This window comes from Neodiprion lecontei, chromosome 3, assembly GCF_021901455.1.
Source record: "Neodiprion lecontei isolate iyNeoLeco1 chromosome 3, iyNeoLeco1.1, whole genome shotgun sequence".
Classification (NCBI taxonomy): domain Eukaryota; kingdom Metazoa; phylum Arthropoda; class Insecta; order Hymenoptera; family Diprionidae; genus Neodiprion; species Neodiprion lecontei.
This window is the reverse complement of record NC_060262.1, coordinates 2,401,270-2,426,423: the sequence shown is the minus strand read 5'-3', so window position 1 is coordinate 2,426,423 and position 25,154 is coordinate 2,401,270. Positions and strand designations below refer to the sequence as shown.

At 40.8% G+C, this 25,154-nt stretch overlaps 2 protein-coding genes across 2 annotated transcripts; both read right to left on the bottom strand.

Annotated features, from left to right (window-relative positions):
* Positions 1-2,865: 2,865 nt before the first annotated feature.
* On the bottom strand, positions 2,866-10,812 carry LOC107224841. Its single transcript, XM_015665055.2, has 4 exons — positions 10,440-10,812; positions 8,954-9,972; positions 5,894-8,866; positions 2,866-5,824 (listed from the first exon to the last, which is right to left on the bottom strand). The coding sequence occupies exons 1-4, from the start codon at positions 10,523-10,525 to the stop codon at positions 3,525-3,527; spliced, it is 6,378 nt and encodes a 2,125-aa protein (XP_015520541.2). The 5' UTR covers positions 10,526-10,812; the 3' UTR covers positions 2,866-3,524.
* A 951-nt stretch (positions 10,813-11,763) lies between these two features.
* LOC107224852 lies at positions 11,764-21,750 on the bottom strand. Its single transcript, XM_015665067.2, has 10 exons — positions 21,327-21,750; positions 20,954-21,160; positions 20,593-20,738; positions 18,996-19,178; positions 18,585-18,792; positions 18,375-18,499; positions 18,154-18,293; positions 17,778-18,043; positions 17,527-17,674; positions 11,764-17,408 (listed from the first exon to the last, which is right to left on the bottom strand). The coding sequence occupies exons 2-10, from the start codon at positions 21,130-21,132 to the stop codon at positions 12,081-12,083; spliced, it is 6,723 nt and encodes a 2,240-aa protein (XP_015520553.2). The 5' UTR covers positions 21,133-21,160; positions 21,327-21,750; the 3' UTR covers positions 11,764-12,080.
* Between the last annotated feature and the right edge of the window lie 3,404 nt (positions 21,751-25,154).

Genomic DNA, 25,154 nt, shown 5'->3' with positions numbered 1-25,154 from the left:
ACGAGAACCTGCGTTTTCGACATTTTTCAGCAGGTCCTTTTTCCTTCGTAATTTCTCTCCTGTTGATCCCACGCCTTTTTCGCTGCGTTTTCTGAGTTCCTGGGGGTCCAATTAGTCAGTAGAGGGTCATTCAAATCGAATCTGAGACCAAAAGTTTTTTGCCCGAAAAAAAAGTAAGGCTAACCCCTTTGTATTTTTGGCGAAAATTTTCGCAATTCTGAAAAGTGCTGGAATAAATTCTTTCTGGCACTATTCCGACGTAATTTTGCGAGAGAAATCGATTGGGCGCAGTCCCAATACGCTGCGATCAACGCATCGAAAGTTACAGCCAAAAAACGAAAACCTGAATTTTCGACATTTTTCAGCTGGTGCTTTTTTCCTCGTATCTTCTCTCCCGTTGATCCCACGCTCCTTTTGCTGCGTTTTCTGAGTTCCTTGGGGTCCAATTGGTCGGGAAAGAGTCATACGAATCAATTCTGAGACGAAAAATTTTTTGGTAAAAAAAAAAGGAAGGTTAACCCCTTTGTATTTTTGGCGAAAATTTTCGCGATTTTCAAAAGTGCTGGAATAAATTAATTGTGGCACTATTCCGACGTAATTTTGCGAGAGAAATCGATTGGGCGCAGTCCCAATACGCTGCGATCAACGCATCGAAAGTTACAGCCAAAAAACGAAAACCTGAATTTTCGACATTTTTCAGCAGGTGCATTTTTCCTCGTATCTTCTCTCCCGTTGATCCCACGCTCCTTTTGCTGCGTTTTCTGAGTTCCTTGGGGTCCAATTGGTCGGGAAAGAGTCATACGAATCAATTCTGAGACGAAAAATTTTTTGGTAAAAAAAAAAGGAAGGTTAACTAACCCCTTTGTATTTTTGGCGAAAATTTTCGCGATTTTCAAAAGTGCTGGAATAAATTAATTGTGGCACTATTCCGACGTAATTTTGCGAGAGAAATCGATTGGGCGCAGTCCCAATACGCTGCGATCAACGCATCGAAAGTTACAGCCAAAAAACGAAAACCTGAATTTTCGACATTTTTCAGCAGGTGCATTTTTCCTCGTATCTTCTCTCCCGTTGATCCCACGCTCCTTTTGCTGCGTTTTCTGAGTTCCTTGGGGTCCAATTGGTCGGGAAAGAGTCATACGAATCAATTCTGAGACGAAAAATTTTTTGGTAAAAAAAAAAGGAAGGTTAACCCCTTTGTATTTTTGGCGAAAATTTTCGCGATTTTCAAAAGTGCTGGAATAAATTAATTGTGGCACTATTCCGACGTAATTTTGCGAGAGAAATCGATTGGGCGCAGTCCCAATACGCTGCGATCAACGCATCGAAAGTTACAGCCAAAAAACGAGAACCTGAGTTTTCGACATTTTTCGGCAGGTGCTTTTTCGCCCGCCATTTCTCTCCTGTTGGTCCCACGCTCTTTTCGCTGCGTTTTCTGAGTTCCTGAGGGTCCAGTCAGTCAGGTAAGGGTCATTCAAATCGAATCTGAGACCAAAAGTTTCTTGCCCGAAAAAAAAGTAAGGCTAACCCCTTTGTATTTTTTGCGAAAATTTTCGCAATTCTGAAAAGTGCTGGAATAAATTCTTTCTGGCACTATTCCGACGTAATTTTGCGAGAGAAATCGATTGGGCGCAGTCCCAATACGCTGCGATCAACGCATCGAAAGTTACAGCCAAAAAACGAAAACCTGAATTTTCGACATTTTTCAGCAGGTGCTTTTTTCCTCGTATCTTCTCTCCCGTTGATCCCACGCTCCTTTTGCTGCGTTTTCTGAGTTCCTTGGGGTCCAATTGGTCGGGAAAGAGTCATACGAATCAATTCTGAGACGAAAAATTTTTTGGTGAAAAAAAAAGGAAGGTTAACCCCTTTGTATTTTTGGCGAAAATTTTCGCGATTTTCAAAAGTGCTGGAATAAATTAATTGTGGCACTATTCCGACGTAATTTTGCGAGAGAAATCGATTGGGCGCAGTCCCAATACGCTGCGATCAACGCATCGAAAGTTACAGCCAAAAAACGAGAACCTGAGTTTTCGACATTTTTCGGCAGGTGCTTTTTCGCCCGCCATTTCTCTCCTGTTGGTCCCACGCTCTTTTCGCTGCGTTTTCTGAGTTCCTGAGGGTCCAGTCAGTCAGGTAAGGGTCATTCAAATCGAATCTGAGACCAAAAATTTTTGGCTCCAAAAATGAAGAAAAAGTAAGGCTAACCTCTTTGCATTTTTGGCGAAAATTTTCGCGATTTTGAATCGTGCTGAAATAAATTCTTTCATGCGCTAATCCGACGTAAATTTGCGAGAGAAATCGATTGGGCGTAGTCTCAATACGCTCCGAACCAAAGATTAAACGTTTCAGCCCAGGATCGCAAATTCCATTACTAGTGTTACGTTTATCGAGCCTATAAATCTCTATTTGGGTCTCATATCAGTTTTATCCATGGAATACTATGAAGATCATCTGCTCACTCTAAAATTCCTCATGGAGCAATGGGTCAGATCGAAACTAGCCAAGTCGGAGACAACGATATCACAGAAGCGTAAACGAAGGCGAATGCTTCGTCAAACAATATAGACTCCAGGTGAAATTCGAGAAAACCACATGTGAATTCCGGAAAATTGACGGTCCGTCAAAGTGCTTTGATGAAATCCCATCAGCATACGCATCAGAATTGAATATTTACCATGTCGAGGATAAGAACGTCAGAGTTGTTACAGAAACAATAAGACTTAACGTACGTGAATTCAGCAGACTGTTCGAAATAAGAGTGAACCAGAACACAAAAGTATAAATTCAAATAGGATTCTACTTCGGTTAAATAAATGAAACACTACACAAAAATTATTGTTCTTGTTGTCTTATCTTTATTGAAAACATACAAGTGTGTGTGAATTACAGCATGAATAATTTCATGATATTACTAGGTATAAATGTTAACATCAACCGTCCTCACTGCATTTCTCCCAGTCGAATTAACCATCCATCCATCTATCTAAACAGTAATAATAGTTTGTTTTCGTAGCTCCACCATGTACGCCTGATCGCATGCAACTGTGGCGCTTGCATCATTTTTGTTTGAATTATTTGAACCGTCTCTTCCATACTCTCGATAGAACAATTATTCCGTAGAAATTGCCCTCATTTAGGCGCCATTGATTTCGCGCTGAATCCGATATAAGAGAACTCGAGAAGTATTTTTATATATTAAATTTGCACCATTATACATTTTCACAAAAGTATTTCTGATCGATTATTTTTTTATTAACTGTTCCGTATACTTTCGAAAATGAATGATGATCCAATCGCTACAAATAAGGCAATACAAAAACCAGGTACAGTTTCCATCAGATAGAATTTTATTGCTCTTCAACTGTTCGTATAGGATAAAAGTATTTTTCCTGCCACCTTTTAGAATGGATTTCTAATCGTTACATCGGAAATAAAATTCACACCATGAATAACGATATATTTTTTTACAGTAATAAACAGTGCCCGCCAAAAAATATACATGAAATATATTACGTTCAAATAAATCATTCAATCTGACTTGTGAGCAACAACTCCTTAAGCCATCGCAGTATTGTCGTAAGGAGTTCAGTTTTCTGGGTAATCGCGTAGTCGCAGTCCTTTTGGTACTTGTGTTCACATCTTGCCTTACCCATCTGCAGCTGCTTTATAATTCTTATTCTTTCCAGAACAGGATTGTTCTTCTGGTAATCGTATAATCGCTTCGCTTCATCCCCGGAAGCATCTTCCTCTCCGTTATCCCCTCCTAATTCGCCCCTGAATATTTCCTTCGCTATATTTTCCTCGAGCTTATCCACAACCTCAGATATTTCCGTCGGCTCTGTTGCAATCAAGTCTTGCAAAGTCGACAACAATACGCCGACCTTCTCATTCTCAGGCACCTCGTTTATCGATACAATTTTCTGGACCAAATCGCTGCTCTGCGCTTGATTGTCGTTCTCCATCTTAGATCTTTCGGTCAGTTTGTGTCTCCGAGTGGATTCAATCGCCGTTGATTTCACGTTGTAATCCTCTAAATTTAAATTCAAATTATATAATTGAGCGAACTCGTCAACCGGCATAGTTATCGACCTGATACTCCTTTTCTTGGGAAGTTGCGTACCTTTCGCGATATCCGGATTATCCTCAAGCTCCATTTCATCACTTTTTGATTTTTGATCAGCTGAAATTCCTCTTCGACTGAGGCTGCTCCGGCTGGTTTTCATTAGTGAATCCAAGTCTTTATCATCCCAGTGTTTTTCCTGTAGAATTTTTCCCTCCCGCGGGACGCAACAGGGGCATTTCTCCTTCGCCCATTGTTGACAAATTTTCTCCGATATGCTCAGAGCAAAGGATCCATCCTGCAACCGCTTTATGGTCAATGGTAGCCTTACACCGTCTCCGATGTAGTAGAGATCGGAATCGACAAGATCCCCGAAAGACTCAACAGCTGCAGTTGGATTTCGTGGAGCAATTCTTCCCAAGTAACCAGAATCATTTTGTACTTCTGGTGGCTTGATGCAGGAGCCTAGCGATTGTACAACTCCGTTGATTTCAAAATTTTTTGTCGTTATCTCCCCAGAATTTCCTGGAAATAGCATCGTGTTGTGATCTTCTTCATTCGGCGAATTTGAAAATGAGTCGCTATTAGGCTCAGGATTACCTTGTGAAACGATTTTATTCGTTTCATTCTCTAGTTTCGATTTTTCATTCGTGGATTGCATGTCATTATTCTCTGTTTCTTTGCCAAAGCTTTTCATCTCACCGTCGATTTGGGCTAAGGGATTTTTGGCATTATTCATCAGTTCAACCTCAGCGTTCTCTTGGTTCAGTGCATTGTTTTTCGGCACGTTTTCTTTAGCAGAAATCAAAAATTCACCACCTGCAAGTTGTTTCTCTTTATCTTCATATGCCTTCGTAGATGATTTTTGACTAGGAATTCGAAAAGCAGAGTTTGCCACATTACTTTTCTTATTATGCTTCGAGTATTTATCGGTAGTCAAACTTGGCGCACTCTGCAACTCTCCCGAATTTTTCCAAGAACTCGAATATTGCCCTGATGTTCTATAATCGTGATATTTACCCGCATTTCGATTTACCTCGTGATCTATTTTAGAATTTTTTGTCGTAGATTGAATTCCAACGAAGCCGTTGACCTTCCCACTCATTCCAGGTGTCGGATTATTGCCAAAATTTGATTCCCCATACTTGCCACTGTACGCATTCAATGATCCTTCTTCTGAAACGTCTTTTCTAGTAGGAGGATCCACGAATTCACCAAGCAGGAGTTTCCTACTCTCTTCGTAAGCTTCTGTTGTTGATTTTCGACTAGGTACTTGGGAATTGCTGTTGGCCTTGTCATCGCTTATCTTATGTGTGTTCATTGATTCTGTATCCTGCACGTCTTTCTCAACAGTAGGTTCCAGGACTTCACTTAACGAAAGTTTTTCGTTATTTCTGTAAGCCTCCGTAGTGATTTCACCCTCGGGAACTCTGCAACTACATGATACAGATGGTGTAGTCTTCACCGATGCTGCGGTACTCATTTCGTTACGATCCTCTCCCTCATTTGCAACCAAACTCACTGCTCCTAATTTCTCCGAATATTTCCGAGTATTTGAATCTTCTCGTAAATTCTCGTATCCGTAATCATTATCATCTTCAAGTGAACTTGAATATTTTCCGTCCCCATAATCGACTCTGTGTTGCGCGGTGTCCCATTTTCTATCCGTTTTATCCTCTAGTTTCGAACTTTGAACCGTTAACTGCATTCCGTTGTCTTCCACAGCATCGTGATCCTCAGGTTTCATTTCTGTCCGGCTGTTGACTGTAAAGAAATAAATTTTTGTTAGTGTTCTCCCTGCACACTCGCTATCTTATAATTTTAATGATTTACCTTCTTGCACGATTTTCCCAGTAGAAGGATTCAGAAATTCGCCAACCAGAAGTCTTTTGTTGTCTGCGTAAGTCTCCGTGGTTGGTTTGTAATTGGATTCTGCATTGCTTTCATCATTATTCTTCCGGTATTCATTCATAACTAAATTAACTGACGCTTCTTGAGTTCTCGCATTCTCTTTTTGCAAATTTTCATCATTATAATCGTGACTGCCAATGTTATAGGAATTTAAATTCTTTCCTCCTCCAGCCTCTACAGTTCCATATTGTTGAATGTTTTCTTTAGAATTTTTAACCATAGATTCGGATCCATAGTTCTCCATGTCTAGATGATCATTTGAAACTGAATCTTCTAGCTGCGAGCACTCTGTTGATTCATCCATTGATTCGGATATGTAACTATCAGGATATCGGGTTTCTCCTAAAACTTCGGAAATCGCAGATTCCACTGTGCAATCTTCGTAACTTCGAGATAAATCCTCAGACGCCTCATTTTTCAGAGATGATAAGTCGGTCGGACTAATTTTATCCTGTACACCATATTTTCCCGGTCTCTGGACATATTCCGAAGTCATTACAGATTTTTCCTTAGATTCATTTTCCGCATCAGCGTCAAATCGCTCCGTGGAATCACCGGAATCTTCATCGATTTCATCGATTTCCGGTATATTCGGCTGAGTAAATATTCTCTCTAGATTTTCCGATTTCTCATCGGTTATCTCTTCACTATTCGTATTCTCTGATGTCGACATTTGACTATATTCTCCGACGTATTGTGGATTTTGAACAAACGTTTCTTGGTCTTTGGTCTCATTTGTTTGGCCCATATGATCTCCTTGATTTACTGCATCTTGTTGGTCAAGGCTAGAAGGATCAGAATGTTGTAATAAATTTTGACCGTGATTTTTTATGTACTCCAAGACTCTGTCATTCGGGGAAAAATATTTAGTCGGTGAAGTTTCGATCGCTACAATTGGCTCGATGATAATCGGCGGCGAAAGGTTTGATACGTCTTGTTGCTCAGCGTTGCCTTCATTTTCTGCTGATACAATGTTCTCGGAATACTTTTTATCGGACAAAGAAGACGTTGGGTAGTGGCAGTCTGCCTTGTAATAGGAACCAACTTCTTCGCCATTATCGTTTTTCGAATCAGCGTACTTCGACTCAAGACCTCGAGATCCATTTTCAATTAATTCTGAAGTTTTCTCCTCCGAGACTTCCAATGAATCCGATGAGATATTCTCTTCCGGTCTAATTGTTCCATACTGTTCATTCCAAGACTCAGCATTTAGTTCTATTGCCTCCAACGAGTCCGATGTGCCCCATATTCCTATCTTTCTTCCGCCGACAGTTTCAACCCTAGACGTATTTCCTTTTTTCAGTAAATCCAGACTCTGGTGAACAGCTGAATCCATTGAAACACCCTTTGACTGATTTTCGCCAGTAAAATCTTCACTCGGTGAGGATTCCTCCGAAGAACTTTCCTCAGTTACGGCTAAAATGTTCAGATCCTCATCGACGATCGGTGTATTGGCTTCAGCAGAAACTGCGGAAGGATTTTCCATTTCATCGTCATCTTCCACTGATTCAAGATACCGCGAATTTTCTCCATCGAAGACCGCGAAATTTTCTTTCTGTGCTTTCCAATCATTCGCTGGTTCGTATCCATTGTATAAATTCGAAGTGGGATAAGCGAAGCCTTGTTGAGTGAGGTGATGTACCCGGTCAACGTTACTCTCGAATTTCGCCTGCGCGTTTCCCGTTTCCTGATCGTCGTTGCCACCGACATCTTCCACGTCATCGTATGTTTTCGAAGTGAAATATCCGTTCGTTACGACTTGTATGTCGGAATAATCATCGCGGTTGTCATTAGCCGCGGGACGTCGTTGTTGAGCCAACCCTGAACCTCCATTGCCTGTCTTCATCATCGGTGAATAATACAAGTGACTTTTATCCTCCATCGGCTTTCCCGCATGCGGATTTCCGTAATATCCAAAATTTCGCAATGCGGGACCGCCTATTCCGATTCCGTAGTAATTATTCGGAGACTGCATCGTCCCTTTGTACGGCCAAAGCTGAGCAGTCGGATAAACGTTGCATCCATTCCAGCCGGATCTTGCGATCGTAGGTCGTTCCAGCTGTGCTCGAAAAGGAATTTCAGTGGTCAAGTAACCCGAGCGATCTTTCCAGCTGGGTTGCGTATTTGGACTCACCACATAACTTCCGTAACCGTTATAAGGTCTTCGAAATTCGTGAACGAAACTTCCTGGTGGCAGAGGATTGTATCCTGGTCGCAGAGTTCCGAAGCCAGACATTTTGTGGTGTAATTGATCTGTTTCCGGTTGATATTCGTCGTCCTTTGACATCGTCAGAGGAAGTTCATACTTCTGAGGAGTATTGCCGAATTCTTTGTGACCAGTTAATTCCTCCGTCGAATCTCCGAGCAAGTAAATATCGTCGTCGTGATTTTCAGGGTGAGGAAGACTCACACGATGATTCAGCGGGACCGAGGCTTTGGTGACTTCGTCTGATTCTGGGTCATCGTCTACTTGCAGATACAGGTTTCCCTCCGTAGAAGCATCGAATTTGTCCGATGAATATTCCTCCGAACTAACGGGCAAGCCGACATTGGATTCCACGTTCGAGTCATAGCCTCGATTCTCTTCCGATTGCTGATATTTCTCGGTGCTTGATTCCATCGTCGTCGAATCTCCATATGAGATCACATAAGATTCAGGGTTTTCCAGGTAACCGAAAGGCTTCTCGACGCTCGGCACCGGCTCTTTAACGGACGGAAGTTGAACAGTGCGACTTTTCTGAAGAGGTACCTGACCGTGAGCCATCAGCACTCCATCTTCGTTCTTGCCCTTGGTAGATTGATCCTTCAAAAACGGAAGCCAACTCAAGGTTGCGTCCGATTGTGTTCTACTGAATTCTTGAGAGGATCCTTGACTACCAGACTGTATCGGTGATCCTGAAAGAAAATTGCAGTTCATTTATTACTGGCGAAAAGAAAATTTATCGCGTAATGTGCTAAAAAATCACAAGTTTTAATCCGTACCTTTGATTTCAAGGACTGGACGCAGCCACTGATTGTTGTTCGGAGTGCGAATCTGGCTGACACTTTGCTGCGTCGAAGTTGCAAGTCGTTGAGAATTTTTGACTGATAATTGGTCCTGTTGGTCTAAATTCACGGTGGATTTTTGCGCCTGGATATTTTGATTGGAATTGGTTTCCTTTGAGAAATCGTTCTTATTATTCTCCTCTTCTTGCAAGATTTTGTGGTTCATTCCACTGTTTTCGACGTTGACTTTTGCCAGTGTTTGAACGTAGTTCTTGTTATCGTGTTTGGCATTCGACGGCGAGTAATTTCTAACCTTATTAAAGCCACAATTGTTCATAGGTGTGGGTCTAGAATTTTTTCTCGACCCTAAACAGGGCTTGTAAATCTCAGGTTGGCAGTCCTTACCTGAGCAGTCATCTTCTCTGCAGTAGCAAATGTATTTCTTCGGATTCTGAGGCGGTGAATAATCGTCCTTTTTGCCGACCAGGGCCAGGACTTTGTAGTCGCCAGGGTTGATTATATGATTCCTGATCCGTCTCAAAATAACGTCTTCGTCATTTTTTTCGAAGCTACCGATCTCCGCTTCCTCGTTGTTCGATCTGTGAGACCCCCGATTTTCCGATATTCTCATGAACGGATTTTCCAAGCTCTCGTCGATGTCCTGAAATTCCTTAGACCCGTCGACGCGCCGTTTCGTGTTCTCATGGAAATCGCTGCGAATCGATGGAACCTGCTGGCCTTCCATCTCTGCGGATGAGATCTTCTTCCTGTATCTGGTCTGCACTAAATTATCTCTGTTATTGTCCGTTGCATCGTTTGGGTCGAGTCGCAGCTTCATTTTTCTGTGCCGGCGGTTTTTCCGACATCGTTTCTTCTTCTGATGATTTTCTACCTGGGGTTTCTCTTCGTCCAAGGGTAATACTACTGCCACAGTTCTCTTCGAAGGGTCGTCAAATAAGCTGTGCTTAATCTCGATCTCCGTAGATCCTGAATTCGACGCTTCGCTGACCGACGGCCTGAATAAAATTGTTTATGCATAAGTCGTAATTCGTTACAAGGACATCGGGTCAACGATCTTCGGGTTTTGAAATTCATACCAAGCAAAAGCTGACGCAGCTAAAAATATAATTTCACGTTTAGGTACATACTCGTATATTCTCAAGAGTTAATCGGGTTACAATTTTGTTGTCGATGTTTATTCGATTCGAAATCAATTTCCGCTGTATTATTTTCATTCACTCAGTTTATTGCTTACTATTTGCTCAATCGATGTGTGTTTGTACCCTGAATTTTTCCAACAAACATTCCACGACTGTTTTAAAATTCTTGCGCAATTTATCAGGGAAACGAATAATGTTTCACAACAACGATGAGAAAATTAAATTATTTTGAATGAGCTGCGAGTAAAGAAACGAGTTGATTGATGATTTTTAAAATCACTATTATGGAGAAGGTGATGAAAAAGCAAAAAAATAATACGTACCATGAAATTTCATTGAGGTCACAGCTGATTCTGCAAATGTAAAAGCTTAAGCAGTAAAGCAGCGAAAATGTAACAGTTTTAACCATTTTTAAATTTAATATACGTTCGTTTCCATCAAACTAGCACGTTGAGAAATATCTTTTCGCAACCTTCGACTTTCCAGCATTTGCAAGACACGGTAGAAATTCTTTCAGCACATATCCCATAGACAATATCGTGTTTTAACTTCGTTTGAATCAAACTCGCGTTATTTTTAAGTACTCGATTACACTATCTCATAGAACAGACTTGAAGATTAATAAAAATCGAATTTCCGCCGGAGATTAATTAAACTGTCACGTGCGAATCGACACAAGCTGCGAAAGCGACTTTCCGCTGCACTATAGTGCATCTGATGAGTCGGTTAAAAAAAGGTAAGCCACCGACGATAGTCTTGCGAAACGGACGATTTTCGCAACGTCGAAATATTATGCACACAATTCCACACTCGGCGTTGTATTCATATTATTATATCCGCAATGAAGAATTGCTCGATTGATTTATTTACACTCACACTCGTACACCAGTCAACAGCAATGGACTTCCACACTTGATGCGACGCTACGGTTTACAATTGCATCCAAATATCTCAACTCTGTAGATCAGCAAATAACTAACTATTACGTCTATTTGATCGAATGAATTTATAATTACATGTCTACTTACAGCCAAAAGTAGATTTGATTTATTGCTAGATGTATTTTCAAAAATTGTGAAGTCAAAACTTCGCGTCTTTTGTAGCTTTTAAAGTAGTTCGCTACTTTATTTCTCATTTTGCCGTTTTCTACAGTCAACCTATTTGTGAATTTTTTAAATAAATTCCTGCGTGAACAAATCGTTGGGTTTAAATAAATTTTCGTCATATTATCGTGTTTTATTTTATCATTCTGAAGAATGGTCATTTCATTGCGCCTCGTGATATTTCATCCTGTACTTGTGACACTTGAGCTAATTATAAGTCAGGTAGTATGCTACCTGCTGAATGTGTTGATAATGATCTCAAGTTTCATGATTAGAAGAACAATCACTGGCCTATTCGTACAGTTTTACTCATCCCGAGTTTATTCTTCTACTTTTGGCAAGATGTTTGCTAGACTATTTGTACGTATTAGATCTGATCATACTGTGTAAACTTTAATTAATTACTCTTAAATATATTTACTTACCAGCTCTCAATAATTTATCGAGTTAAAAAAAAGATGTATTATTATAATTCTTACTTAACGCTGACAAGCATGACATGCAAAAATGATTAATTAGGTTAAGGCAGGTATTTGCGATTATCTGGACACATGTATTATATTTATTTCGCCCAACGGTACGTGATTGCAGCAAATTTCTTTATTACATCAGGATGTGGTAACGACATTATTTAACAAACATGTTATTTAAGCATGTATACATATATGCATACACGGTATAACAAGCAGAATATACGGAACATAATGATTAATAAATAATTATGACCTCATCGGTCTGTAAAAATGACAGTGACGTACACAAATAATAAGTAAAAACTAGAATCATAGAATCAGGCCATCAAAAAGACGATTTATAAAAAGAAGAAAATTCATGGAATAAATTACAATTGACAAAGATTGATCAGTGTCTGCGGAAAATGAGATTAACGCCAGTTAGAAACTCAAAGAATTTCTTAACGTTACTCAGAGCGGTGTTGAAGATGTTATAGCTGATCTTCTCGTTCTTGGCACTTGAAGTCTCGTTGCTACTAGCCGTCGAATTATCCTCGGACTTTTTGTCAAATTCGTTGATGAAGTCCTCCAGTGATTCGGTCAAGTTCCCGACCTTTACCAGCTTGTCGTTGATCGTGCTTTCAATCTTCGGCATTGCCGCATCGAACAGCGATATCGGAGTCGAAGTTTCACAGCCCGGCGTCGTCGATTCTCCGCGATAAGCATCGAAGCCACGAACCTTGTTCAAGATCTCTTGCTTCAGATACTCCGCGAGTTGAATTCGTTGCTGTTCGTCCTGGGTGATCAGCGACATTTCCTCGTGATCGTGAGACCCGAGGTTCGTAATGATTCGCTCAAACTTCTGCAGCTGCACCGGATCCCGCATGGCCTCAAGCTTCTTCAAGTACTTGTTCAGGTTCGCCTGAGCATTTTGGAACTCCCGAACGATATTCTCCTTCTCCGCGATGTACTCCTGGAGCTTTGCCTCGTTCTGTTCACCGTCGACAATGTCGTCCCACAAGTAACTCATGTCCTCGTAGTTTCCAGACCTGTCGATAACATTGTCGCCGATCTCTCTCCTCGAGCGTTTCAGCATTCTGCCGGTCTTCTTAACCGGAATCATCATCAGCAGCTCGTATTCATCTGGACTCAGTCTCTGGCCCACTTCCACCCGGTTCATTTCATCTCCGATCGACCGATAGTTAGAGTCTTCGAGCATTACCTGTGACCTTGAAGAACTTCCTGGCAGTAATTCTTCAGGTCTTCTGCTCGAATAGGCCTCCCTACGGACGTGGTAGTTCATGTCATCATCGGTGAAGTCGTCGTCGCTGAACTTGCGCCGCTTGTTCCTCACCTTCTCGTTCTGTCTTGCAATTCTTCGGTACATCTTCCTTTGTCTGGACGCACTGAGATCCTCCGGCACAACTGCAACTGGCACCGCTTCGTAGTAATCGCCGTTCTTCACGAGTTTGAATAGGGTCCTCTCTTCCTCGCCAGCGGAGTCATCTTCCCCCGAATCTTCTCTCAGGCATATGTACTGCGATTTATTTTCGTCGGTCCCTCTCTCCTTCCTGACTGCTGCTAAATCACGTTCCGATTCAACGGGCGTCATTTTGAAGGCTGGTTCATCGACTGTTAGCTTCTTCTGCGAAATCAGGTTGCGACCGTTTCTTCTGTGTTCCTTGTCCGAATTATTTTCGAGCTGAACTTCTTCGTGCGAACCTTGCGGTTCTCCAAGTTCCATAGCAATATCTCCACGCGCTCTAGATCCGCAGTTTCCATTTACGCATGGCGATTCTGGTCTAGCCTGTGGAACTCTGAGTCCATCTTCGCTCTCGTAAGTTTCATCACCTTGATCGTCCTGGTTTGGAGCGTTTATGTCATTCGATTTCTTAGGTGATTCTTTCACGTCTCCGACGCTTGTATAGAACTCAATCGGCTCACCTATAACTTGCGTAGCTGACTTTTGCCTCGATTCTGGTACCAGTACAACACTAACTTTCTTCTTGTACACCAGGTCCTGCTCCCTTTTTTGCGGTCCAAAAGATTGTCTGCTTTGATATTCTGCAAGTTCTACTGGAGTCGGAACAGCGCGCCGAACGTCTCGGTTGTAAGTCTCTTCACTCGGTGATCCATCGGAGTAAAACGACCCCGCGTTTTCAGAGCTTATATAATCGTCGTAAGTTTGATAATCCGACTGAACGCCGTCGTTGAATTGCTGAAAAGGCTGTTGCGGAATAGTATATTGATCCTGATCATTTCTGGGATACTGTCGAAGCCCCGGCTGCTGCTGATTGCCAGAAGGCATGTAGAACTGTCTGTTACCTTGACGGTAGTCGTCAAAACCGTATCCGGAATCTCCGTAGCCGAAATTTTGTCTGTGAAGGATCTTTGGATTTTCAAGACTCTCCACAATGGCGTAATAGGAATCACCGTTGTCGTAGCGACTACTTTGCAGCGGTTGAGCGTTAGCCATGATCGGCACAGTGTCCAGAGAGTCCGACATGCTTGGACTGTAGTATGAATTCCTTGGGATTTTCTGCTGCCGAGGATTTCGCAGAGGCTGAACCAGGTCGACTTCGGGATAATACCTTCTGTCCTCTTCCTCGACTGACTCGTTCTGCTCTCCAGACTGTTCGTAGTTGACTGGCCTGTTCGTCATAAGGTAGTCGAGTTTGTCCTTGTCCACGAAGTCCTGGAACTCGTCCTTCTGAGCAAAGTCCTCCCAGATTTGCCGTCGCTTCAGATTCCGCTCTACTTCGTCGTCGCATTTGCTCAAGGCTTCTACCAGCTCCTGACGATACTGCTGAAGTATTTTTACCTTCCTGTCTTTCAGTTTGTCTTTCAGACTTTCCAACTTCTCGGCTCGCTTCTTCTGGTAATCAACGTACTTCTTCGGGTCGACAGATTTCAACTTTGCCGACGCCTCGAGCGCCTTCATCACCTCCGATTTCTTGCTCTCGCTTTCCTTTAGCAGCGCCGCCAAAGCCTCGGTATTAAGCACCATTTTATTCTTAGTGAAATCAGTCTTCAACACCGGCTTTGAATCCGACTTCATTTTCAGCTCCACCCTGTCCTTCAGCTTAGGTTCAAGCTTGCTCGACTTTACACCTGATCCCAAGTTTGTTCCAGTTCCCAGGGATATTTTAGTTGCTGATTGGCTCTCAGTTTTCGTCTCAGTCACTTCGCCAACTTGACGTTTGGCCTGAACATCAGCCTCGACTGGGTTCTTTTCGTTTTCAGCCTCTAGCTCAGACAGGTTCGTAGTTTTGTCGCTGAGAATTAGAACCGCTGTGTCCTTCCCCGTATCTGCAGGAGAACCGACTTCGTTGCCATTTTCCGTAACAATTTCAGGCTCACTAGGTTTTTCAGTGGCTGAAAGCTGACAATCTGAATCGTTGGTTTGAGGCATTTCGAGCATCGGCGAAGGCGTTGGTTGAGGTGGTTCAATTTCTTCATTTTCCACAACTGTGACAGAAGCTGGCGTAGAACTTGGCGATGGGCTTGTAGAAATATCTGGTTCCGCATTAAGATCCTCCGTTTCGGCATTCTTCAGGGTCTCTTCATTGGAATCCGCTGCATCTGACTCGGTGAGTGAAACTTCGCTCGTTTCAGACACCCGCTCGCTGACATTCTCCAACGCTTCATTCGAGCTGTTCAAACTCTGTGGGAGTTCATCGGAAGCCGATTCGTTCAGCTCCTCGGAGAGGTCAGAGGCGGGCGTCGATGCAGAATCATCTTTTTCCTCCGAGACGATCTCAGCAGCTTCGCGTCCTCTGCGAACAGCTCGCCTGCAGTTTTTGCATACCGGATAACGGTTGCCTCTGATGACCCTGCACTTGCAGTCTCTCGAATTGGCAGCGTCCTCGCTAATCATTTCTTGCCCGAAAGCCTCGTCGTCCAAATTGGCGAGTTTCCTCTTCGTCCTTTTTTTACTTCCAACATCTTCAACGTCGTCTTCGTAATCCTCCTGCGAGTAGTCCTCAGCTTTCGAACTAACGAACTGCATCGACCCCGGATCTGTGCTATCGTCGTACTCGTCCTCCGGCTCCAAAAGCTTTACGGTACTTTCTTCAACCGGAGGTTCAGGTTTCGGTTTCATTGCCGGTTTTCCAATCTTTTGTTGGGCCTGGGATTTAAACCCTGTTCTCCCACCCTTGGCTCTCGGTTTCTCCACCCCAGCGTTGTCGTAGTAATTGATCAGCTTCTTGACCGCTTTTTCCTTCGCCTTTTTGTCCGTTTTCTCGTCGATGTGAGCTCTCCTGATCACAGCTTCGCCGGTGGCGTCGTTCTCCTGAAACTTCGGCTGCTCTTCTCTCTGTTGAAGCGACTCTGGTTCCCACAGCTCTCCGTAGTCCTTCCACTGAGTTTTTATCGTGACCGGAGGTTGGTTAAAATTCTCGAAATACTCATTTGGCGCATAGTAGAGTTTTGAGTTTGGCTCGTCGATCCACGTCTCGTCGACCGCGGGTTTCCTCTGGTGCTTCTTGACCTTGCGTCGCTTGGCGTGATTCCGTTTATTCGCATTCTGCTCTTCGTCGTCGTCGTCCTTAACGTAATCATAGTCGTGGCTTTTCTCCTCCTCCGATTTTCCTTCTTCGACGAACAGATCACCTTCGGGGAAGTTCTCGATAGGTTTCAGCTCCGGAAACCCGAAGAAGTTATTCTCGTTACTATCAGCGTGTCTCGGAATGGTAAGATCCTTTTTCAGGCCCATATCAACGTCCTTTTCCTTCTTCCTTATCCTCCGCTCGAGTCGCTTCTCCTTGGCGTCATCGCTCTTCAGCCGCTTCTTGAATAGCCCCTCCTTCCTTAGACCGAGTGGGTCGTCGCCAAGTAACTTCTCCAGGTCTCGTTTTCTCCGCGAATTACCTTCTACTTCCCGCTTGTGGATTTTATCCGGCTGGCCAGTGTTCACCAGGAACTGATACAGCTTTCCAAACGCCTCGGGGTCCGCCGTTCTCTTCGTCTTCTCGGTCTTCTGCAGCTCATCTACCATCACCTGCTCGCCGATGTCAGAGGCCACCATCTGAAGTTGACCCGGCACTTTGACTTTGCTGGGTGTTTCCTGCTCTCGCATCGCAGTCTCCACTCTTGATATCAAGGCGAGAGCTTCCAACGCCTTCTGAGTGTCGATGTCGGTAATTGGGAGTTCATCGTGAGAGTACGAGGCTCTGTTCGTTTGTTCAACGCGTTTTTCACCGAGATTTTTTTCCCTCATCTCATACTGCTTCAGCTTCTTCTTGTACTCTTCGAGCTTAGCCCGGATTTCTTCGGCTGAGTCATTTTTCTCGTTTTTCAGCCGCATCAGCCCGCCATTTCGATCCTCGGATGTATTTTCCCTTCCGTCTTCTTCCGTCCCGTCATTCCCTCCGTTGTCAAACATGCTCAAACCCACTCTGCCCCTCAAGTGGGACGACTTTTTGTCCTCACTGTTCGTGTTCCTCCTCAGAAGCTTCTCCAGCTTTTCAAGTTCTTTTTTCGGATCCAGTCTCTTGAACCTCCTCTCTTCGTCCTCAGTTTCATCGCTGTGCCTGTGCTTTCGCTTTTTCATCTTTTTCGACTTAAGGATGCTCTTTATATCCTCGGTCGAATCCGCCTCAAAGTCCTGATCCTCCTCCACTTCGTGACCTGTGTTTTCGTCCAGAGCATCTGGCTCTTCCAACTTCTTTGTCAATTTCTTCAACAACTGGTTCTTGTCCCCCAATTCATCTTCATGACCAAGACACGTTTTCACCTATAATTAGTTCAATACAAGTTAACGATTATGAACTCTTCCATTGGAAATGAGATCCAGAAGAATTTCCTCGATGAATTACCGTAATAAATAATTATATAATCATTCAAATTCTCACCCTGGCTCCGGGTATCACCCAGAATCCAATTCCTCCTGATGGAAGCTTGATGGCCACGTTCTTTCCGAGATTCGTTACAGTCGGGTTGATTTCAGGGAGATCTTTTCCATTGACGAGATTTAGCGGCTGGTTATTGAGTAGAACGGTTCTGTGAAAATCGGCATTTAGCATCAATAGTGTCCTTGATTTGAGACTGTTGCAAAAGCGGACAATGTAATTAAATTTCGAAAAAAATATTCGTTTCTACTCACTCGGCGAACATCCTGTTCTCAGTATCATATCCAGGCATTAGAATGTACTTGTGAAGAGTCTTGACCTTCAGGCCCTTTAGCGATACCACGACTTTTCCCGGAGTCAGGTTAAGTCCGAAAATGGTTACAGCTCCCTTGTCGTACTTGGCTGAGGGTTTCGTGCACTGGCAGAAGAAGTGGAGGTGCGTTTTGTTCCCCAAGGTCAATTTAGCGTCCAGCACTTCTCGACCGACGAGCATCTTGTGTAGCACCGAGACCCAGTAGTCCTGTGCGACAATTAGCGACAAGGTAACGAAATACGTAACAAAAGGGATAATTGGCCTTCGAGGCGTTCAAATAAACGATGAAAAAGCTCAAAGAAAATGTCTCCACTCACCGGAGTCGGCTGCAGGATGTGAGAGGCATCCGGCTGTCTCATGATAACCTGGACGCCAAGCTTCGCGGCGCTTCCAAGTCGTCGAGCCCAAACCAGAGCGCCCAGAAACTGCTGTTTGCACTCTTCGGGTTTCGACTCAGCTGGAAGATTGTAAAAAATAAATAAACAGAAAATAAAAATTCAAACGATAAATGGTTTCCAGAGATATATGACCCACTCACCGATCCATAGTGGCTTTTTGGCGATCGTTCGTCCCATCGCTTTGTACAGCAAATCCTTGTCCGTCGCCAGAGTGTCGGTCTGAAGTGCGACACCATCAGAGTCCACGGCTATACCGGCGAAGTCTCTACAAGGACAGAGAATTGATTTTACAAGGTTGCTTCCGTTTGCCACGAGCGAACGAAGGATCGATTATTTCCGATCAAACTCACGGATGCCAGGTGATCACCGAAAGTGCGCTTCCGGCCGAGTTCAAGTAGTCTTGTATGAATTGGTGCTGCTGTTTACCACGCAAGCTCACAATGTCTGGTCCAGCTATGATGCTGTTAGCGTACCTCGGAAAAGCGCCTAGCATGTTTCTCAGGCGAGCCACGTCCTTCCCGAGATCAGAACCACTGATGTCACATCTTGTCTGGCACTCTGTGAATTTATGCGAAAGGAATTAAAGCTTCCGCTGGTTGTTTGAGATGTAATTTTGAAATACGACTCGGTCAGTGTTGCCATTAGAAAGTTGAAAAGCAAATAGTTCGAGTGGAGAATGGAAAGGTCTTGTTTCGTATTTTCGTTGAATCGATGGGCTTTAAGCTCTGCGATATGTATACAAGCGGCTTCTCTTTTCCTACCGTATCCCAGCTGCCAGCTCATGTTGTATCCCATGTGATCGCTGAACGAGATCAGGTCCAGGCTGTTTCTCGGATCCCAGGCAGCCACTTGATCCTCGTTCTCGATCCTCTGAGGCGTCAGACAGGAGACGACGTCGAGCCCCGCTCTCTGAGCCCATTGTTGGACCAGAACCCAGTGCGCTTCTGGGTTAAGAGAGGAAACAAAGTTCGGTTATAAATTGTTGGTTTATAAATTTCATTTTTATATTCAGTTTTAGTACAATTTCAGACGTTACGTTACAGTAATTTACGTGAAAGTACCTTTATACTCAAATTGTCAATTTTAATAAAACCAGTCCGGTCATAAACGTATAATTTTTATGACAAAGAGACGCAGTAACGGAATGATAAAAATTACAACGAGAGAGTGTACAACGTTGTAGTATGTTGTCAGTATTAAATTTGCAATTAGCGTAGGTTTACTGGCTGCGAACGAGGAGGAGAATATTGCAACTTATATTCTCATCTGTATATGTCTGGCATGTTATCCAATTCGAATTAGTGACGTAGAAATGGGAACGTCGGGAAACGAGAATTGCATGTATACGCGATACATATACGCGTACATAGGTTTGCGGGTTAAACATTAATTAGGTTAATCCACTCAGCTGGTAGCTTCGTCTGCACAAGGCAGCTAAGCAATAACGCTCTGCTTGCGAAATTTAATCCCTTACCTAGGCAATTCTACAATTTATACGTGCATCTGTAGTATACACGTCATATTTGTATTATGGATATGAACGCTGGCTCCTAGATAAACAATATATAACGTATAATGTAGAAATGCGAGAGTCGTCGACTCTGGAAATTTCCCCAGGCACATCCAATTTCTTGCCTGCGATTTCAACTCCGGACTGTTTTAGTAAATCAGAGACATTTGAAGCGTCAAAATATTGAATTCAGATGCAGTAACGTTATAATTTCTTCAGTAAATTAATCAATTCTGGACATAATCAAATCCATATCAATTATATCAACGAAACATCAGGCTTAATTATCAAACTCATTTTAATTTATTCGTCGGCAGTGATCGACAATAAACGATTGTGGAAACAAAGAGTTATTATAATTTTTCGTAGAACTAAACGTAATGAAATGCTGACTTGGCTTCTGAATTCACATTTCGTGGTCGAGAAAAATTAAAGAAACAAATAATAATAATAAGTAATTAAACGTTCCGAATATTTCCAAGCAAATGAATTTTTGCGATAGCAGTTCGAGATTCGCAAAGGACAAAAATCTATTGAAATTGAATATCGAATGAAAGCGAAGCCAATTTTACGTTTTAATATTGTCCATCTCAAGAAATTCTACTACTCTGTAACTGTAATAGTAAAATAACAGTCGTTAATTATTATACACCCATCATTGAACATTCCGCGCGATTAATGAAACGTGATACGCGCTGGCATATTGTATTAAATTCGAGGCGAAGGAACTTGGGTAAGCATTGAGGAATTTCGCGAGTAACGCAGCGAAATACTGTCCTAGTTCACGCAGTTCAGATTATTGTTGTGATGATAATTTGACGATGAAAAAATGTGAGAATGAAACTTACCCGAAAACGTTAGATCCGAATCCTCGAAGCGGGTACGAGGAAAGAGGGATCTTTCGAAATTGTAGAGGTTGCTTCTGGGTCCTGCAAGCCTCACGTATCCAGGTGCCAAGCCCTTCGCCATGTTCGTAATTCGCTCGGTGCTCGATCTGAGGATCGATATTTATCACCAATTAGCGATAGAAGGGAAGAAATTTTTTTTTACAGCTTGGTAATTGATCGAAATTAAATTTGAACATTAGCGAGGATCGAAAGATTGTGAAATAAATTGCAATAATTTCAAGATGGCTTGAATTTTCGTCTAGTACAATATTACTATTTTTTTATTAATTTTTTTTTTTTTTTTCAATATATGTATACTTACGCGAGAACATCGCCTGTCAGCAAAACTGCCGGGTCAAAAGTTAAGCTGAGAAATTTATCGCTCGTAAATGCTAAGACCTTTTTCGTGTTTACGTTCATCAGGAGGTCCTGACAGGACCCACATTTTGCTAGGAGCGTGACCAGCTGCAGGATTATCAGAGCTAACTCCTTGCCAATCATTGTCGATTTGTGTTCTTCGATATTTTCACTGTTCCCCGGATAATGTAAGGAAGAAAGAAATAAATTGAGGAAAAACAGAGAAAAAAAAATAAAAAAAATCAACCTTTCCGTAAATTAATTTCGGAATCTTGTGGAATTGATTATCATTAGTGACGATGATTTTCGAGATCGATTAAAACTCGAGAATTCCTTACCGTTCTCATAATACGTAGCATTTATACACACACACATCAGCTAGGGAAGAAGTAATGTAAAAAAAGTTTTAAAAAAATTCACTAATCAGCCGGAGTCCTTTCACACCGCGTGCTTCAACGTCCGACGGATAATTTTGAACTGGTGTGTAATATCTCATAACCGAAAACGTCGCGTCGTATATCACACGTCGGATTATTTTGTCGGTTTAGCAAATTGGCAAATTGGCAAATTATTGAATAAAAGTTGGCCGCGTGTTTCGTCACACGCACGCATTATTTGCGGTATGCAAGCCCTCTCGTTGCGAGCGGTGACGTAAAAAAATTAAATCGCAAACGCAAGCTTATTTCATTCCATGTCTTACTCCAATTTTATTTTATTTTTATTTTATTCATTTCTTCGCATTGAATTAAACGCCCCACGCGTTTCGAATACGTGCTCAAAATTTAGCTAAATAATAAAGTCAATGATTCCTCACTTCGTATCTATAATCTTAAATACTGTTAAAAAAAAAAAACAATAAAAAAAATAAAAAAATTGGAGTCATTCAATTTTGTGACGAATGAAAATTAATAATTAAATACTGCATACATGGGTGATGATGAAAAATAACACGAGGTAGCCGTGAATTTGGTATAACTTGGTTGAATTTTATTACACTTTTCTTGTCCTTCACTTTCACTGTTTACCCATGGTGGTGTTTTTTCTTTTTTTTTTTTTCTTTTTTCTTTTAATTTCCCAACTTTTTCCGTTTTTCTACACGCTTCGCCTTCATCTCGTTCGTCTCACTCTTCCCATCAAATTACCACGTACTTTTTACAACTAAATAACATAAACGCGCATTTATTGTTTTTTTTTTTTTGGTATTTTTTCTTTCATTTTTATTCACTTTTCTTTTATTGGTAATTTTTTTTTTTTTTTCATAATAGTTTCATTACTATATAATAATAAGAGCTATAACGGTGTGGAAAATCCCTCCCAACGGTTTACATTATTATTTCTAATCAACGTTTCGTCTTCGTCGTGTCGTCGGCGGTGAGCCGTAGATAAGTGAAAAAAAAAAAATAAAATAAAAACAACCCGAATAATAATCTCTCGTCGCGATTCGTAGGAAAATGAAATTTCGATCGCGGTGTGAGAAGAAGAGAAGGCAAAAGAGAAAGTGAAATATCGGGCAACATTGGCATATGATTGACGGAAAAATGAGAGCGAACAAATTCTCGCGATTAATTACGTATAGAATGAAAACCGTTCCGAGGGACGAACCTAATGTGGCAGCGTTTTCCCTAAATACGCAACGCCCATTATATAATATATTATATGCATATAATATATCATATGAACATACTACTTGAATCGTGTGTCTGTGTGTCTTTTTTTTCGATTTGTTATCGATTTTTTTTTATTTATTTATTTTTTTTCCTCTCAAATCACTTAAGCTAGAATTATCTCATTTCCATATCGGTATTAAGACGGATACGTACATAGAGGGATGTCTTATTATTGTTGCCTCATTTGTATATATACGTATACGCATATCGATACGTATATAATATAATGTAATATAATATAATATAATATAATGTAATAATAAATAAGGTAATACCGTAGATATCTAACAACAATATAATAATAATATTATCATCATCATCATCAATATTACTATTAATATTAGATAATAATTACGTCAACAACAAACTCGTTAATCTTGTCTCTGTATACCAATATCGGTCACTACGCACACTACTTTATACAAGGGTTCGTATCATTAATACTAGTGCTGTTATCATTATTATCATTATTATTATTATTATCACTATCGCTATCATTATTTTTATTCATTGCAGTTTTCCTTTTATTCTCTCTTTTCGTTTCGGTTTTTTTTTTTTTTTTTCTTTTTTCTCTTTTTCATCTCAAACATACCGTCTGTATTATAATGTTGTCATGCATTAATGTATAGATTTTATACATGATGGTATAATATTTTTTTAACGACTTAACTCGTGAGCCGGTATTATGCGATTTTTCTACACTATTTTCATTTAATTTTTGGTCGATGCGTTGAATTATTATATCGGGCTACGATTAAAAATGGTTTGTTCGTTTTTTTTTTTTGTTTTTTTTTTTTTGCCAACTTTTCTTCGTCCGTATCACCGTGTGTTTTGTCTTTTTGATATTGTCATTTTTTCAAAGTTGTAACGGTTGTAACATGTATAACGTGTGGTGTACAGTTGTTCGTATTATTTTTATTTTTATTTTTATTTTATCGTATGCTCGACGCGAGTCGTTTTCACGTATTACGTGTATACGAGTAAATAATAATTGTGTTCACGAACGAAGAGAGATTTTATTCGAGTGTTCACTAAGAGAGAAAAGAAAAGGGAAACGAATAATTGACGAAGTAACGAACGAACGAACGAACAAACGATCGGATGGTAGGTTATTATTAATACAAAAACGAATAAAAGCTCGTAGTTAATTGTATTACAAATATAGGCATCGACAATATTGCTTTTTCGTTAACAATTACACAACATGTACAATACGCGTATTTATGCATCAAATTATGACAGTAATGACGACAACAATGATGATAATAACAACAACAACAACAACAACAGTAATAATAATAATAATAATAACAACAACAACAACAGTAATGGTAATACATAGTCACGCGCTAAGTTTTTATCATACAATGGCCTAAAAATCGCACAAGCCCGTCTCAAAAGTGTAACAAGTCGAACAGAATAGAAAAAAAAAAACGCGCAATCAATCGGGTAAACAGTTTTTTTATTTTTTATTTTGGATTTTTTTTTTTTTGCACACGTGCCGAAAATGGGATAAAATATCGCCAATCGTTAGTTTTACTTCTCTTTGTTTTCACATCTTCGAATGCTATATAAATTTAGTTTCTCTTTTCCCTTTTTTTTTTTTTTTGTTCTTTCCACCATCAAGGTACATAATGGCGGATGTTCGTAATTAAACACCCGTGAATACTGCGTACATAACAACATAACATACAACGCAATGTTCAATGCGTACGTATGTAACTATATATTCGTATCTTAGCACTCTCACGTACAAAGCTAAAGCCTAATCATTATTATCATTATTATTATTTATTTATTTTTTTTTTTCTCTCTCTTACTTCTCGTTTCGTAATTTTTCTTTCTCGATAAGGGAAAGTTTGAAAATAAAATTTTCCCTTCACTTTCTTCCTTAATACGTACCAACCACTTCTTTACTATCTTCTTAAGCTATTCTTGTTTATTTTCTTTCCTTTCACGTTTCTTCTTTCCTATTTTATTCAACTCTATGTATAACACACACATTATATACGTGTATTATGCAGTCATAGATACGCTATAACATATATGTGTATATACGTGTGAAAGATTAACTATATTTAATTGTTTGTCCTTTATCGTTATCATTATAACTATTATTATTGTTGTTTTATTATTATTATTACTACTACTACTATTAACATTATCATTATTATTATTACTATTATTATTATTATTATTATTATCATTATCGTTATTAATGTAATAATCATTATTTTATAATGCGTTGTGTCGTTGTCTCTAAATAGTCATTTTTATTATTAATATTATTTTTATTGGTTTAAACTATTTTGTTTCTTCTTTTTTTCTTGTCGCGTGTGCGTGTGTGTGTGTGTGTGTGTGTGTATGTGTTTTTATGTGTTTATTCCTTACCCTTGTCGTAAAAAATAAGCAAACATTGTTTCTGATTGTTTTATATGTTTTTTTTTCTAATTCTTTTTACGTTCCTCCTTCACTCTTCGAATTCATATTAAACTCACG